The sequence below is a fragment of the Tachyglossus aculeatus genome, chromosome 5 (genome assembly GCF_015852505.1).
Source record: "Tachyglossus aculeatus isolate mTacAcu1 chromosome 5, mTacAcu1.pri, whole genome shotgun sequence".
NCBI classification, from domain to species: domain Eukaryota; kingdom Metazoa; phylum Chordata; class Mammalia; order Monotremata; family Tachyglossidae; genus Tachyglossus; species Tachyglossus aculeatus.
Genome location: NC_052070.1, coordinates 73,643,364 through 73,660,754, shown reverse-complemented (window position 1 = coordinate 73,660,754; position 17,391 = coordinate 73,643,364). Strand labels below are relative to the sequence as shown.

General features: G+C 42.8%; 1 protein-coding gene across 2 annotated transcripts in view; it reads left to right on the top strand.

The window, feature by feature from the left end:
* Positions 1–835: 835 nt before the first annotated feature.
* The window catches only part of NPTN (neuroplastin), a 58,337-nt gene continuing 41,781 nt past the window's right edge, over positions 836–17,391 (top strand). Inside the window, exon 1 of one of the 2 annotated variants that reach the window (XM_038746225.1) lies at positions 836–1,015. In XM_038746225.1, the coding sequence (XP_038602153.1) occupies positions 910–1,015 (106 nt within the window). In that variant the 5' untranslated portion in view covers positions 836–909. The remainder of the gene's footprint in view (positions 1,016–17,391) is intronic. The other variant, XM_038746226.1, reaches the window with a different exon arrangement.

The following is a 17,391-nucleotide window of genomic DNA, read 5'->3' as shown; positions in this document are numbered from 1 at the left end:
GTGGGCTCACAGTCTAAAAGGGGGAGACAGAGAACAAAACCAAACGTACTAACAAAATAAAATAAATAGAATAGATATGTACAAATAAAATAAAGAGTAAAAAATATGTACAAACATATATAGTCCAGTGCTCTGCACACAGTAAGTGCACAGTCCCTACCCAACAGTGGGCTCACAGTCTAAAAGGGGGAGACAGAGAACAAAACCAAACGTACTAACAAAATAAAATAAATAGAATAGATATGTACAAATAAAATGAATAAATAAATAAATAGAGTAAAAAAATGTACAAACATATATAGTCCAGTGCTCTGCACACAGTAAGCGCTCAATAAATACGATTGATGATAAACAGGCGGCTACACCAGCTCCCTTCTAGCTCACCCCTTTCCCCTCGCCACGTGACTAAGGACGGGGGGGGCGGCGCGCTAGGAGTCACGTGACAGTGGCGCCTCTCGGAGTCACGTGACTTCTGTTGCGCCCCCGCGAGTGGCGGGAGGGGGTGGGGGGGGCAGTGCGGATCTGGTAGGCCGCGATTCTGCCCTGCCCTGGTCCTCTCGCGAGAGTTCTCGCCACTCGGCGGGTCTCCCCCCCGTTCCCAACCCCGACCCGGCGCGGAGCTCTCGCGAGATTTGGGTGCTGCGGCGGTAGGAGGAGGACGGAGAAGGACGGAGCGGCTCCTCAGTGACGCCGCCGCCACCAACACCTCCTCCTCCTCCTCCTCCTCCTCCTCCTCCTCCTCTTCCTCCTCCTCCTCCTCCTCCTCCTCCTCCTCCTCCTCCTCCTCCCTCCTCCGTCTGCCCCCCGCCCCTTTCCTCCCTCTTCCCTCTTCCCTTTCCCCCGTCCTCCCTCTTTCCTTTCCCCCGTCCTCCCTCTTTCCTTTTTCCATCCTTCCCCCGCCCCGACAGGATGCGGGTCTCCTGCCGGCTCCCGCCGGGCCCGGCCCTCCCCCTGTCCCTGCTCCTGCTCCTGGTGACGGGCTCCCTGCTCCCGGGGCCCGGCGCCGCCCAGAACGGTAAGGGGGCGGTGGCCCAAGGGGGGCGAGGTTCTCCCCCCCCCCCCAACTCCCCGCCGAGGGGAGAAGAAGATGGGAGTGGAATTAGGGTTGGGGGGCGGAGGAGGAGGAAGGCAAAAGGGAGGAAATGGCACTTCGGGCGTGAAGTGACCCTGGAAAGGGGTCGGGGTTTGGGAGGGGCTGCTGGGGTGGGGACCTGGGGAGCGGGCGGACGGAGGAAGGAAGGCACTCCTCCATACACCCACCCACCCACCCACCCACTTACCCACTCCTCCATCCATCCACCCCTCCATGCATTCGCCCACCCACCCACTTACACAGCCCTCCATCCAGCCACACCTACACCACCCACTCCTCCATCCACCCACCCACCCACTAACCCACTCCTCCATCCATCCACCCCTACACTACCCACTCCTCCATCCACCCACCCACTTACACACTCCTCCATCCATCCACCCCTACACTACCCACTCCTCCATCCACCCACCCACTTACCCACCCCTCCATCCATTCACCCACCCACCCACTCCTCCATCCATCCACCCCTACACCACGCACTCCTCCATCCACCCCTCCACCCCTCCATCCACCCACTTACCCACTCCTCCATCCATCCACTCCTCCATCCTTTCACCCACCCACCCACTTACACACCCCTCCATCCATCCACCCCTACACCACCCACTCCTCCTTCCACTCCTACACCACCCACTCCTCCATCCATCCACCCCTCTATGCATTCGACCATCCACCCACTTACATACTCCTCCATCCATCCACACCTACACCACCCACTCCTCCATCCACCCACCCACCCACTTACCCACTTCTCCATCCATCCACCCCTCCATTCGTTCGCCCACCCACCCACTTACTCCTCCATCGATCCACCCCTACACTACCCACTCCTCCATCAGCTCACCCACTCCTCCATCTACCCACCCACCCACTTACCCACTCCTCCATCCATCCACCCCCCCATCCATTCGCCCACCCACCCACTTACCCCTCCATCCATCCACCCCTACACCACCCACTCCTCCATCCACCCAGTTACCCACTCCTCCATCCATCCACCCCTACATCCTTTCGCCCACCCACCCACGTACCCCTCCATCCATCCACCCCTACACCACCCACTCCTCCATCCACCCACTTACACACCCCTCCATCCATCCGCCCCTCCAGCACCCACCCACCAACTTACATACCCTTCCATCCATCCACTCCTCCGTCCATTCCTCCATCCACCACTCCTCCATCCACCCACCCACCCACCCACCCATGAGTGTCAGCATGACAGAGGGAGTATCTCTGAGGACTGGAGGTCGGACCCGCGGGGGGTGGATGCGGTCAGTGAGAATGGAAAGGGGCCAGGAGTGGAGGTGCCAGATTGGTGGGGCATCTCTGTGGGATGGGTATTGGCGACTCAATGCCAAGATCAGTACGTAGCATGGAAGACAATTCCGTGGTCCAAGAGTGTGTCTTCGAGAGAGGTAAAATATGAGAGCCTGGGTGAAGCAGAAGAGCGGTGATGGGAGAAGGATGAGCAGTGCACAAAATGTATTTTAACTTCAAAGGGTAGTGCTTGGTTTGCGTGACACCATCTGCCAAATGTCTTGATCTGTGAGAGGCCTGAATGACGGGAGAGTTGTTCATTTTTTAAAAGCTCATATGGTTTTGTTTCCACAAGCCCATAAAAGCCTGAGCACTTTTTTTAAATAAAGGATTTATAGAGTAAGCTGTTTATATCCTTTTTCATCGGTTATTTTTCTTTACAGTTACGCTAAGACAAATAAAAAAAATTGGGGGCAGGTATAGTAACTTGTATCTCGATATGTTAATTTTTGTGTACCTTGCCATATGCTATTTTTGTGGTAATTTTCAAAGTTCTCGATCACAGTAATTGCTTTTTATGTGATATAGCCTTATGTGACCTTTCAGTGTTTCTTACCTTGTTGTACCTCAAAGAACAAATGAAAGTTGTTAAGATTCTGAAGATTTGCAATAGAAATACCCTAAACAGGAAAGCATTATCCATTCAATATAAAAAATATTTAAGTTAAATAGAATTATTAAAGTCTTGTGTTTGGAATCAGGTGTTCACTGTAGGGGTCAGGAAGGAAATGGGTCGTTGTACACCCCCCCCCCCCCCAATATACAGCATTGACTCTGCTAAATACATCGTGATTTTTTTTTTTCTGTCTTCCTCTGAAGTAATGGGACATTATAGAAGCAAGGTGGAGATAGAACAGGGGCTCAATCTACATAGAATTCTGTGTTCCGGACACTTTTGATTTAAAGAAATATCATTTAATTCTAATTTCCACTGGTTGATGAGAGATGTTTGTGATCTTTACTAGTCTAGTCAACCTCTGCATTGGGCTGAGCTTCCTAAAATGATTTATAGTGCACTAAAATTGTAGTTTCTTAGCAACTAAAGCCCGATTCTTTGGAAGGATTAAAAAGGTTCATCAGGCAGTTCTCAGTAAGATGTGTTTTAAATACAGCATGGAACAATTCTTTGAAAGGATTGAAAAGATTCATCAAGCAGGTTTTAGTGAGCTGTGTTCTCAATACAGCAGAGCCCAACTTGTTTGAAATGTTTGCACCCAATCACACCCCCTGACAGGTAAAGAAAAGCAGAGCCAAGTGGTTGACCCAACTGAAAGAGGTTTGTAATTCAAAGAAGGGACTTTCGTGTTTGAATTGGTGATTATATATTTGTCCCTGTAGGTAAAAATGGTCTGATTAATGAATACTCTTAAGCATTTTATGTAGTTGCATAGAAAGATTTATTGAACGTTCTGAATTTTGATAGTAGTTTCTTTGGTACTGTCATAAAACAAACACTCCACATTGCGAGAATATTATAAGCATATGGGTTTTAAATTTTTGATGCTTGTTTGGGATGTGTTGGGTTTTTTTGTTGTTGTTGGTCAGTGAATATATTCTTGATGGTGTAATCTTTGGAGCTTGGCAGGCTGTTTCTGTGGCTGGTACCAGTGTTGAGAGCTGACCACCTCTTTTCTGAATCTCTTGAAAAGGGTAGAGAGGATCCAAATGGAAAACTTAAGTTTCCAGGACTTCACACATCTTTTCTTCCTAGAGGTTTTGTCATTGCTAAGGGTGTGGGTGTGGCTTTAGGTGCCAGGAGTTAGGTAAGAGGACAGAGTTGACTTCAGATCACTTCCCTTCACAGGCTCTTGACACCAGCCCTTTCACTGTTTCCATGTCTGAAGAGGTAGAACTTTCTACCTTGATCTGGTCTATCTTGCCATTGATCTTTTGCCCACATCCTGCCTCTGGCCTGGAATGCCTTCCCTCTTCGTATCTGACAGATTCATTCAATCATATTTATTGAGCACTTACTGTGTGCAGAGCACTGTACTAAGCACTTACCAGATGGTCATTCTGATCATTCTCCCCACCATCAAAGCCTCATTAAAATCACATCTCCAAGAGGCCTTCGTCAATCATAAGCCCTCATTTCCTCCTCTTCCATCCATTCTGTGTCACCTTTGCACTTGGATTTGCACCCTTTATTCCCTCCTCCCTCAACCCCACAGCACTTCCTGTCTTACAAGCCTGTAACCTTGGTGTTATCCTTGATTCCTATCCCTCATTCAACCCACATATTCAATCCATCACTAAATCCTGTTGGGTCGACCTTCACAACAACAGTAAAATCCACCCTTTCCTCCCCATCCAAATTGCTACCAATCACTTATCGCATCCTGCCTTGAGGACTTTATCAGCCTCCTTTGCTGACCTCCCTGCCTCTTGTCTCTCCCCACTCCTTTCCATACTTCACTCTGCTGCCCGGATCATTTTTCTACAAAAATGTTCAGGCCATGCTTCTTCACTTCTCAAGAGCCTCCAGTGATTGCCCGTCCACCTCTGTATCAAACAGAAACTCCTTACCATCAGCTTTAAAGCACTCGGTCACCTTTCCCCCTCCTATCACAACCTTGCTAAAATCTGCCCTTTCCTCCCCATCCAGTCCTGTATCCTACCCTGTCTTGATTACTGTACCAGCCTCCTTGCTGAAATCCCTGCCTCTTGTTGCTCCCCACTACAGTCCATACTTCACCCTGCTGCCTGGATCATTTTTCCACAAAAATGTTCAGGCCACGTTTCCCCACTCCTCAGGAATGTCCAGTGATTAATAATAATAATAATAATAATAATGTTGGTATTTGTTAAGCACTTACTATGTGTCAAGCACTGTTCTAAGCGCTGGGGTAGATACAGGGTAATCAGCCTGTCCCACCTAGGGCTCACAGTCTCCATCCCCATTTTCCAGATGAGGTACCTGAGGCACAGAGAAGTGAAGTGACTTGCCCAAGGTCACACAGCTGACAGGCGGTGGAATCGGGATTAGAACCCATGACCTCTGACTCCCAAGCCCGTGCTCTTTCCACTAAGCCACACTCTACCTCCACATCAAACAGAAACTCCTTACCATTGGCTTTAAAACACTGTCACCTTGCCCCCTCCTACTTCACCTTGCTACTTTTCTTCTACAACCCAGCCCACACACTTCCCTCCTTTTATGCCAACCTTCTCACCGTACCTTTGTCTCCTGTGTCTTACTGCCGACCCCTTGACCACATCCTGCCTCTGGCCTGGAACCCCCAACCCCATCCGACAGAGAATTACTCTCCCCACCTTCAAAGCCTTATTGAAGGCACATCTACTCCAAGAAGCCTTCTCTAAGTCCTCCTTTCCTCTTCTCCCCATCCCTTTTGTGTCACCCTGACTTTATGATTTCCCCCCTCCCAGCCCCACAGCACTTATGTACACAGCTTTAATTTTATTTATATTAATGTCTGTCTCCCCATCTAGACTGTTAGCTTGTTCTGGGCAGGAAATGTGTGTATATTGTTGTACTCTCCCAAGTATGTGGTACAGTGCTCTGCGTAAGTAAGCACTCAGTAAATACAATGGACTGACTGTTTGCACACAGTAAGCGTTCAGTCAATATGATTCATTTTGCAAAGGCTTCAAGTGCCATTTTAAATTTGATTACCTATTGGGATTTGGAGTCAGGGCCACTAGGAGAGAGTAAGTTTGAAAGATTAGATTCTGTCAGGGGAAAGACGAATGCCAAAAAGGAGACATGATTGAAACCTACTAATAGTAATAATAATTATGGTGTTTAAGTGCTTACTATGTGCCAGGAACTGTAGTAAGCGCTAGAGTGGATACAAGCAAATTGGTTTGGACACAGTCCCTGTCCTGCACGAGACTCACAGACTTAATCCCCATTTTACAGCTGAGCAAACTGAGGCACAGCCAAGTTAAGTGACTTGCCCAAGGCCACACAGCAGACAGGTGGTGGAGTCAGGATTAGAACCCATGGCCCTCTGACTCCCAGCCTGTGCTCTATCCATTACTCCATGCTATTTCACCTATAAATCATGAAGTGTATGGATGGGGTGAGCATAGAAATGTTGGGGGGCTTGGTGAACACCAGTTGGTTGAGGGAGCATGTGCTGAAGGTGATGTTTTTTTTTTTTTTAAAAAAAAAGGAACTATGTCATCCAGTTGGTACTAGACATGTGAAATTTGTTACCACAGAAAGTTGAATAGACTGAGGTGACTGGTCCATAATAGCAGTTAGAAGGAAAATTAGGGCTGCAGAGGGAGGGGTATTAAATGATACTAACTAACTGTTAGGATGTGGGTGTCAAGGAAGGAAATCTCATGCTGTTCCTCCAAGCAACCTGTTGCCACTCTCAGGCCTAATATTACCCCGGAGGGACAATTGTTCTAACCCAGTAAAGGCATTTCTATTCATCCAAACGAATTTATCAAACATTTACTATGTTCAGAGCACTAGACTCAATATTTGGGAGAATGCACCAATACTTGGTCCCTGCCCTCAAGGAATTAACATTCTAACGGGGGAGGTTGACAGGCCCAGGCCAATGTTCTGAGAGGGGCCAGAAGAAGTCCTTGAGGGTTACCCAGTAGATTTCATGTGCAAGTGGTCAACCCTGCTAGTCTCAGCATTTCAAGGCCTCTACTCATAATCAATCAGTCACAGGTATTTATTGAGCGCTTATCATATGCAGAGCACTGTTCTAAGCTCTTGGGAGCATGTAATACAGGAGAATTAACAGACACATTCCCTCCCATAATGAGCTTACATAATAGAGCTTCAAGTGCTAAGGTACTCTTAAAACAAAGTCCCTTTGATTACCGCTAATTTATGGTGTTCAAGTTACTCATTTTCCCATCTGAAGTTCACTTGTTTATGAATGAAGAAACTTTCTGAAATATTTAGGGGAATGATAATAATAATAATGGCATTTATTAAGCACTTACTATGTGCAAAGCACTGTTCTAAGCGCTGGGGAGGTTACAAGGTGATGAGGTTGTCCCACGAGGGGCTCACAGTCTTAATCCCCACTTTACAGATGAGGAAACTGAGGCCCAGAGAAGTGAAGTGACTTGCCCAAAGTCACACAGCTGACAAGTGGCAGAGGCAGGATTTGAACCCATGACCTCTGTCTTCAAAGCCCGCAACCAAAGAAATGTGTTTTACATTTTCATTTGTTACATCGTTCGCTGCTATATCTGAATAAATTTGGAGGCTCTGTTAGGTTTCATGTGATTTTTTTATATATACATATATAAAATTTCATAAAAATATATTTACAAAACTGGAAGTAGTTTTCTTGAAATAGGAACTGATATTTAGGAGATAGTATCCTGGCCCAGGGATACCCAAAGACCTTTTTATTGTACTTCCAATGGACCAAATGCTGTTACCTAGACCATTCAGCAATCCCTTCTATTCAGAAATACTTTTAGGGCCCACTGAATAGACTGTCATGTGAATTAAAAGGACATGTAAAATAGATTAAGTATAGAGTGCTGAATTTTAATGTCTGGCAAAATTTTGGAAAGTCATTTTCTTGGAATTAAATGAGGACCTTAAGCTTTGTAATAAAATGTGTAATGGGATTTCCATCAGTATGTAGAAGAACCTACTCTTCTCAACTATGAAGTGGTATTGTTGAGGTGTGTTTTGCTTTTTGATGTAAAATATACATATAGCAGAGAACCAGCATGACCAGTGGTTACAGCATGGGCCTGGGAATCATGACCTGGGTTCTAGTCCTGACTCCACCATTTGTCTACCGTGTGACCTTGGGCGAGTCACTTAATTTCTTTGGGTCTCAGTTATCTATAAAACGATGTTTAAGACTGTGACACAGGGACTGCGTCCAACCAGATTAACTTGTATCTACCCCAGCCCTTAGCACAGTAACTGATACGTAGTAAGGGTTTAACAAATACTAAAGGGAGAGAGAGAGAGCAGAGAGAGAGAAAGAGATGTATAAGCATATATATATGTGTACACACACCTATACATTATATATGTATTTTAATAGTATTTGTTCATATATGTGTGTGTACTATGTGTTTGTTTAGTTTCCATTCATTCTTAAAGATACAGCCAAATTGTGTATTAGGGTGGAGTGAAATGACTGAGGCAGAATAAAGTCTCACCCTCAGCCAAGTCATCTTTGAATACAAAGAACAGATCTATGTGTATTCAAAGGAATGTGCCCACCCACACTTGTTAAAGTTTTATTTCTGGCAGTAAAGACATTAAAATGATATGCCATTGATGAGCTATCAAACCTGACATTTTCAAAATCATGAAAATATGAAGAAATGTTTCTCATTGTAACAAAAGTATTTTTTGTGATAGGCAACCCATTGATGACATCAAAGTAGTTCAAAGGAAGATGACTGTTGCTTTGGTTATATTGGCCCGGACAGAGAGAATGTGAGAATGAGAATGTGTTCAAGGTACTAGTATAAAGCAAACTCTATTACTAGCTCATTCAGTGGCATTTATCGATTGTATTTAAAGTCCCTGGAGAAGAAACTGTCTTTTTGTGTCTGCTTTCTCAAGTACTTAGGATAGAGTTCTGCTTACAGTAGACATTCAAAAATACAATAACTGGATTGTGTTTTACAAGAGACAATACTGAGTTCAGGATTATTGAAATATTCTTGCTCACTTTGTCAAAATGTCCCTTTTAAGGTAAAAACTATTATCCTTCTAAATATTTCCTATGAGTTTATGAAATTAAAATGGGATGGTCCTTTCTAGGTAGTCCATGAAAAGACATGAAGGGATGTTCTTAAAGGATTTGCCATTCAATTAATGTTAGCTAGTGGATTCTTATGCCACTAATAAACATTTCGTTGTCTTGTATGGAATGCATACATACTTGTGAAGGATAAAAATGCTGCACTGTGGGGTTTATAATCTTTTAACTTTAAAAATCCAGTTTTAAACAGGAAAATCAGCTTTTAGCTGACCCTCCACATGTGCTTTAGCTCTGTGTTGTTCAGAAATGTCATCTTTCAACTCAGGTATTGGTATTCATATTTGCTGTTTAGTTTAAAAACCAGATACTCCATGTTCACTAAGGCAAACTTTTTATATTAAAAATCAGTTTCATTTAGAGCAGTTTAAAAGGCTTCTAAACTGGAGTTTTAACTGAGTAGGTTGATAGAAAGTAGCTTTTCAAATAAATAGTAAAGTGATGCTATTATTTGTAGTTCCCCAGTAATATAGGGGATACGATCTTGTAGACTCTTGCATTGTAATGCCAGCAAGATGTAGTGGATAGAGTATGGGCCTGCGAGTCAGAATGTCACTTGTCTGCTGTGTGACCTTGGGCAAGTCGCTTCACTTCTCTGGGCCTCAGTTCTCTCATCTGTAAAATGGGGATTGAGACTGTGAGCCCCATGTGGGATAGGGACTGTGTCCCGCCCGACTTGCTTGTACCCACCCCAGCACTTAGTACAGTGCCTGGCACATAGTAAGCGCTTAACAAATAACATTATTATTATCATTATTATTGCAGTGCTCTTGTGTGGCCAATCATGCACCCATATACCCAACCTCATTTCTTGAAACCAAGTCTTGCTCCACCCAGAGAGGTGCATGTTGGCCAAAGAAAACGCTTAAGTCTGCCATTGTGTTCTATCCAGAAAACTCAGAGTAAACTCACCCTCCGGTAGGGCTTAGTATATTTAAACCTTCATACAAAGGATTGTTGGGAAAGAGTTATCCAGTTTTGTGAAATCTTTTCTGATGCAAGCTTTCAATCTGCCACTTGCAGTGAACCTAACCTGCCTTGTATCAGAAGAAATTTGTGAGGGGAAGCACCCGAATACAATGCAAGAATGAATCTATATCTAAGGAACAATCAATCATATTTGTTGAGTGCTTACTACGTGCAGAGCACCCTTGGGGGAGCACAGTGTGCCTAGTGGATAGAACCCAGGACTGGGAGTCAGAAGGATCTGAGTTCTAGTCCCAGCTCCACCATTTATCTGCTGTGTGACCTTGGGCAAGTCACTTTACTTCTGTGTGTCTCAGTTACTTCATCTGTAAAATGGGGATTACGACTGTGAGCCTCTTGTGGAACATGGACTGTGTCCAACCTGATTAGCTTGTATCTGCCTCAGTTCTTGGAACAGTGCCTGGTACATAGTAAGTCCTTAACAAATACCATGAAAAAGAAATTAGCAGACACATTCCCTGCCTTTAACGAGCTTACAGTCTAGAGACAGGTATCAGATGAAGCAATGGGAAAGATAGTCATTCTCTACTGGAAAGAAGTAGACCTGTGATAATCTAAATTCACACCTCAGCATGGAAAGTCACTTATTTTGAGTGGTCATGCAAAATATCTTGAATTGAATGAACAGTGTAGTCTAGTCATTTCTGTTGCTATTGAATTATATATAACACATGGGATTTTCAAATTATGCTTAAAAATTTTTTTTGTAAGATATGTTTGTGGACGTTTAGAAATACCAAATTAAGGTTGGAGTTGCTAGTCAAACTTTGTGGCAATCCTAGTGAAAGCTTGGGCTTCTGTCAATTTCAAATTCTACTGTAAGAGATTTTGACAGACTGCAAATACAATTCTGCAAATACCTGAATGCACCCCAAGTGAATTTCCCTACATCATCAATAGTATTTAAGTGCTTGCTGTGTGCAGAGCACTGTACTAAGTGCTTGGGAGAGTACAATACAATAGAATTAGTAGACCTGTTTACAATGAGCTTACAGTCTAGAGGGGGAGACCTACATTAATATAAATAACTCTTATAAATAGTCCACTGTTATGGACTTGGTTTGAGAAGGAGTTTTTTCTGGTAAAGCTAGGTTGCAGCATTCAGGGGATTACCTATTTGCCCCAGATATCCCCAAGAAACCTGGGCGGTTAAATAACAATAATGCCAGTTTAAATCGATTATTTTGGTGTAGGTAAGAAGTGTTAGCTAAGCAGTTGATATGTGTCCACTTTGAGTCTCTTCTCCCCATTTGGATGTGAGATGAGGGGAAGAATGCCATATCCAGGTTCATTTTACTAAATTTGGCAATGGATGTTATCTTTTAAATCCTGCCTAGCACAAACACATGTGCACACACTGTTCTCTCACTTGTATTTTTCACGTTTTTGCTGATTGGTATATCACTGAGTCTTACCTGATTTACCCTAGTTTCTTATGGAGATACCAGGACAGTTGGTACATGTCAAAAAAAATGTATGTGATAAGTTTTTGGGCCTTTCTTTCCTTAACTCGTTTCAAGTGCAATACAGAATATAACGAATGAAAGGCTACTTAAGGGTAGAAACTGTTAGATTTAACCGTATAGGTGGAGGTTTGTAAATTTCTCTCATACTTTAAAGTAAAACATGCCACACACTGTGTTTGAGAATGAATTAATTTTCATTAAAGGACCCCTTCCTCCAAAAGAAAACAGCACAATCAAGGGAAATCCTTTCAAGGCAGAATTGTCTCCTAAGCAATGAGATGCATTGAAAAAACTGTTAAGAATGTGCCCTTGTGCACATATGAAAAGAAACAAAATAGCCCACTCTTGAAAGCTCATTACCTGACTTAGTGCTACTTAAAACAAGTGTAAGTGAACAGTAATGCTGGCATAGGCCTAGTTTTATAATGTTGCTATTATAATTCCACTGTAATTGCTAGTAGAGAAATGTCAGAAGAGAGCTGGTATTTCAAATGTTTTTTTATTTTGATTTTGAAAGTATTAAAATTAGCCTTTAGCATGCAGTCTAAAAGTGAATTTAAGCCCCAATACCTGTAAGCCCATTTAAAAAAAAATCTTTCATAGTTGTTGTTCAAGAAAGCAAACTTATATGTGAACAAAGTAAATTCACAGCGCATATTTTGCTTGCGTTAATTTTTCTAGAAAAATTGCCAATATGAGTTAAATAGCTAATAAAGCAAAAGTTCCTGTCTTGTTTAATCTGAAGCATCTGAATTGTCAGTGACCACTCCTACGGATGCATTTGAGGCAACTTCCTACCCTGAAGATGTACATTTTTCCTGAGGCTTAACTACTTTGTGCTTGTCATGTAATCTTTCCCCTTTCAAGTTGACAGTTCATTTTTTAAGATGCTGTTACCTGTCCCCCATATCCGATATTCTAGGGAGCTGGTTCTCACTGTCGTTGAGGGAGCCTGCCTTGGTTTCTAATTGATTGATTGTTCTTTCAAAGCAGAATATTTAAACCTTTTATTCGTCCCCCATGGCAAGTTGTAGGTAGCCACCGTAACTGTTAGCCTGGCCCTCAGCCTTGTTGATTTTTGGATCACAATAAATTGTGCCATCATAAATTGAAAGTAAACAAATCCAAGATGCAGCTATTGGATTGAATTACTATAGTAAATTCAGAAAGTTTGAGTTTTAAAAGCCAAAAAATATTCACTAGCGATGAGCTTTCCCCCCTCATATTTAAAAGTCATTTAGTGTTCTAATTAAGGGATTGTTCTTTAATGCCAAAATGTAGTCTGGAAAGGTTTTTGGGGTTTTTTTTAGGTTTTAAAAAAAATTCCGGAAGTATGAGCTGTATTTCATTCATTTGTTCATTCAGTTGTATTTATTGAGCGCCTACTGTGTGCAGAGCACTGTACTAAGTGCTTGGGAACTACAAGTTGGCAACATATAGAGACAGTCCCTACCCAACAATGGGCTCACAGTGTAGAGGGACACCTGTCAGCATTTCCCAAAGCTCTTGCCATTCCAAGATTTGGGCATGTCACTACCTCATCAAGAAACAGAATGTAGCAATGCTAAGCTTATTTTGAAATTTAGACAGTAATTTGTGGTGTTATCTATTTAGGGTATGGAAAAAAACAGAACCTGGGATAATTGAACATAAGTGTTCTTCACAGAATTGTGTGGGTTAGGTCTTTAGAAGTTTTGTTTCTAGGTTTGGGTCCCCCTCATTCCTCTAGTTCTTGTTTCCAGATGTTTGTTTTTTTAAAAAAATTTTTGCTGTTTGAAGGAAGACGAAAAAGCAAGAGAAAGAAACTATCTGTGGAACAGTTGGCAGTCTGCAAATTGGGGATTATGTTAAGTTCACCTTGGGATTTGTGAATTATACAAGCCACAGAGACTGGCAGATAGCAAAGGAAGCCAGAGCCAATATGAAAAAATTATCACAAGGGCTGTCTGTAATGAAATGATATTCAACAGTGCTGAATGGCTTGAGTCATTTACCAGATGAGCTGAAATAAATGGACCTTATGCAATATAGAGAACAGCTGTCTGGAAAGTAGTAGTTCTTAAATTGTATCTGATGTCAAATGAGATAAATGCTTGCAGTGGGATGACAGTGACATCACTAAGAAAAGTATAAATGTAAAAAACATGGAGTGAATACAGTGTGCATGTATCTCCTATGCCTGCGCCTGACTTTCCCGTCATTGTAGACAACACCATCATCTTCCCTGCCTCAAAAGCCTGTAACCTTGGCATTATTCTCTCCTCATCTCTGTCTTTCAACTCTACAGTTAAACTGTAGCTAAATCCTGTCTGCTCTACCTTCACATCATCACCACAATCTGCTCTTTCCTCTTCATCCAAATTGCTAGTGCACTGATCCAAGCATTTCTCACCCAATTTCATCAGCCTCCTGTCTTTCCCCCACCTCCAGTCCATAATTTACTCTGCTGCTTGCATCATTTTTCTGAAAAACCATTCAGTCCATGTCTCTCCACTCTTTAAAAAAAACCCAATGGCTGCCCATCCACCTCTTTATCAAACAGACCCTTTGCCCATGTTCTCCCTTGGGCTTGGAATTCCCTCCAAATTCCTCAACTCTGACAGTTCACCACTCTTCCCATCATGGCTTTTCTGTCCGGCGAGGGGAGTCCCGGGCCCGCCCCTCCCCCCACCCCCTCCCCGCAAACCGCTCCGTCCCAGACTGAGCCCCCTCCTTCCTCTCCCCCTCCTCCCCCTCCCGCCTCCCTTACCTCCTTCCCCTCCCCACAGCACCTGTATTTATGTTTGTATGTATTTATTACTCTATTTTACTTGTTCATATTTATTCTATTTATTTTATTTTGTTAATATGTTTTGTTTTGTTGTCTGTCTCCCCCTTCGAGACTGTGAGCCCGCTGTTGGGTAGGGACTGTCTCTATATGTTGCCAACTTGTACTTCCCAAGCGCTTAGTACAGTACAGTGCTCTGCACACAGTGAGTGCTCAATAAATATGAATTAATGAATGAACGTAGACTGTAAGCTCTTTGTGGGTAGGGAACATGTGTACCATCTCTGTTGTATTTTCCTGAACACTTAGTACAGTGCTCTGTACTCAGTAGGCACTTCAAATACCATTGATTGATTCAAAAACCCTTCTAAAATAAGATCTCCAAGAGGCCTTTTGCAGCTAAGCCCTCATTTCCCTTATCCACCCTCCCCTCACCATTGACTGTGCATTTGGCGGTGTACCCCTTAAACACTTCGATACTCCCACTGCTCTTATATAAATATCTTCATACTCTATTATTTTCCCATCTGTAATTTATTTTAATGTCTGTCTGCCCCATAGACTGTAAGCTCTTTGTGGGCAGGATAGCTTCTACCAAATCTAATATATCGAACTTTCCCAAGCACTTAGCATAGTGCTCTGCACACAGTAAGTGCTCAATAAATATCATTGATCTTAAAATTCTGTAGTCTGTTCTTGGTACCACAGTTAGGAATGGTGTCGGAATTTGAAGGGTAAAAAGAAAACTATACATTCATGGGAGGATAAAACCTATGAGAAGGCAAAAGGACCTAAAATTATGAAAAGGGAACACTGAAGGGACATGATACTTCTATTAATATTTTCAAGGTAATAGCATAAATGAAGTAAGGGAATTAGGCAGTCTCCAAAGATGGAAGTGCGGTTTTAAGGAGCAGTGACTTGAAGTAAAGAAAGGAAAAGCAACAGTTCAGAATATTCAGAAGTTCATACTGGAATAGTTGGGCAATCTGTCAATCAATCAGTGGCATTTTTGAGCACTTACTATGGGCAGAGCCCTATACTAAACACTTCTGGGTATCTCTTGCTTTCAAGGGCTTTGAAAAGCTGTCCAGTAGACCCTAACGAGACTGATTAGTGTAGTTTTCAATTATTCATTCATTGTATTTTCTGAGTGCTTGCTGTGTGCAGAGCATTGTACTAAGAGCTTAGGAGAGTACAGCATAACAATTTAACAGGCATGTTCCCTGCCCACAACAAGCTTGCAGTCTATAGACGAACTTGGCTTTTCAGTTTACTTGGGATTGCTTCACTTCTCCCATTTGCTTTGCAGTTAGTAGCTATGGTGGTAAAAATCATAATTATTTAGCACTTAATCACCTATTCCCTACTCTTACCTTACTACACTATTCTGCTACTATAAGCCAATCCGTATGCCTTGTTCTTCTACACCAGCCTACTGAATGTACCATGACCTCATCTTTCTAGCTGCTGACCCCTTGCCAATATTCTCACTCAGGCCTGGAACTCCATTCCCGTTCATGTCAGGCAAACCACCACTCTCCCCAACTTCAAGGCCCTACTAAAATTGCATCACTTCCAAGAGGCCTTCCCTGATTAAGCCCTCATTTCCCCTACTTTCCCTGCCTTCTGCATCACCTATGCACTTGGGTTGGTACCCCTTAAGTACTTTGTCACCCCACCCCCACAACACATGTACATATCCATCTGTAATTTTAATGTCTGCCTCCCTTTCTAATCTCTAAGCTTTTTGTAGGCAGGGATCCCGTCTACCATCTCTGCTGTAGTGTACTTTCCCAAGAACTTGGTACAGTGTTCTGCACACAGTACATGCTGAGTAAATACCATTGATTGATAGGCAGATCCCAAATTTTCTATTTAAGAAAATAGTAGTGTTCCATTTCAAGACCATTGGTCCCAAAGGTCACTCAGTACTTAAAGTCCCTTTTACAGTTCTCTGGACGTGTTTGTCACCGTTCGCCTTTCAGACCACTTGGTTACTAAATCAGAATCCTAAAATAATGACATTGCCCAGTTTATCTCTTGTACAAGTATATCCCCTTTGATTGCAGTGGTTTAGAAAGTTGATGAGACTTGAATCAGCGTTTGGCTGTTACTGTGTGATACGATTGGGCAGTCCTTTTTTCTAATTTCTTAAATAGCCACCTTCGCCAAAGAAGCCTTGATGTTGTCAAGTTGGCTCCATCTGGATTCTGCACCTGAGCAGTTCCCTGAGCCTTCCCTAAAGGTGGATAGATACCCCAGCCTTAGAAGGGCAGTAAGAGTCACTTTTAGAGTAGAAAGTATGCCTTTTTAGTTTTTATGAAGTCATTGCAATGAGAAGGTAAATAATATACAAAATTCTGTAAAGTGAGGCCCAATTAGATCTATGGATAGTTGTTCTGGTAAATTTTGAGAGAATGAATGCTTTGCCCATAAGAAAGTATGTAAAAAACACAAATTTGAACTCAGGTTGGAATACAGATTTCTCCTCAATCTGATTCTGAGAAATTCAGGGAGCCCTAGGGCCTTCTGGGGATTGAACTGTAGATTGGGGTCCTTTCAACTCTCAGTAGGAGGACTGGTTTAGCACTGAATAGCCTAAGTTAAAGCTATTCTCCAACCCATCTGCCCACTGAGCTTGAGAGAAATGTATGTAAATCTTTAGACTGTAAGCTCATTATAGGCAGGGAATGTGTCTGTTAATTCTGTTGTACTCTCCCAACTGCTTAGTACAGTGCTCTGCACATAATAAGCACTCAGTAAATACCACTGAAGTGAATTGTCAAGGATTTTTGGTCTGGGGCTGGTAAGAAACAAAGATAAAAGTAGCCTAAGTGTGCACTACCAATTAGATTGTTTAAAATTCATAAAATACTGATACTGTAATACTCAATTCTGAACAAATTCAAAAAAATAAGCTTTTTCATATTTGCAGGAATCAAATGATGGCTCTTGACCTCTGCAGCTCTGAGTAATGATTATTTTTGTTTATAATTGACATTGGAGCAGGATTTA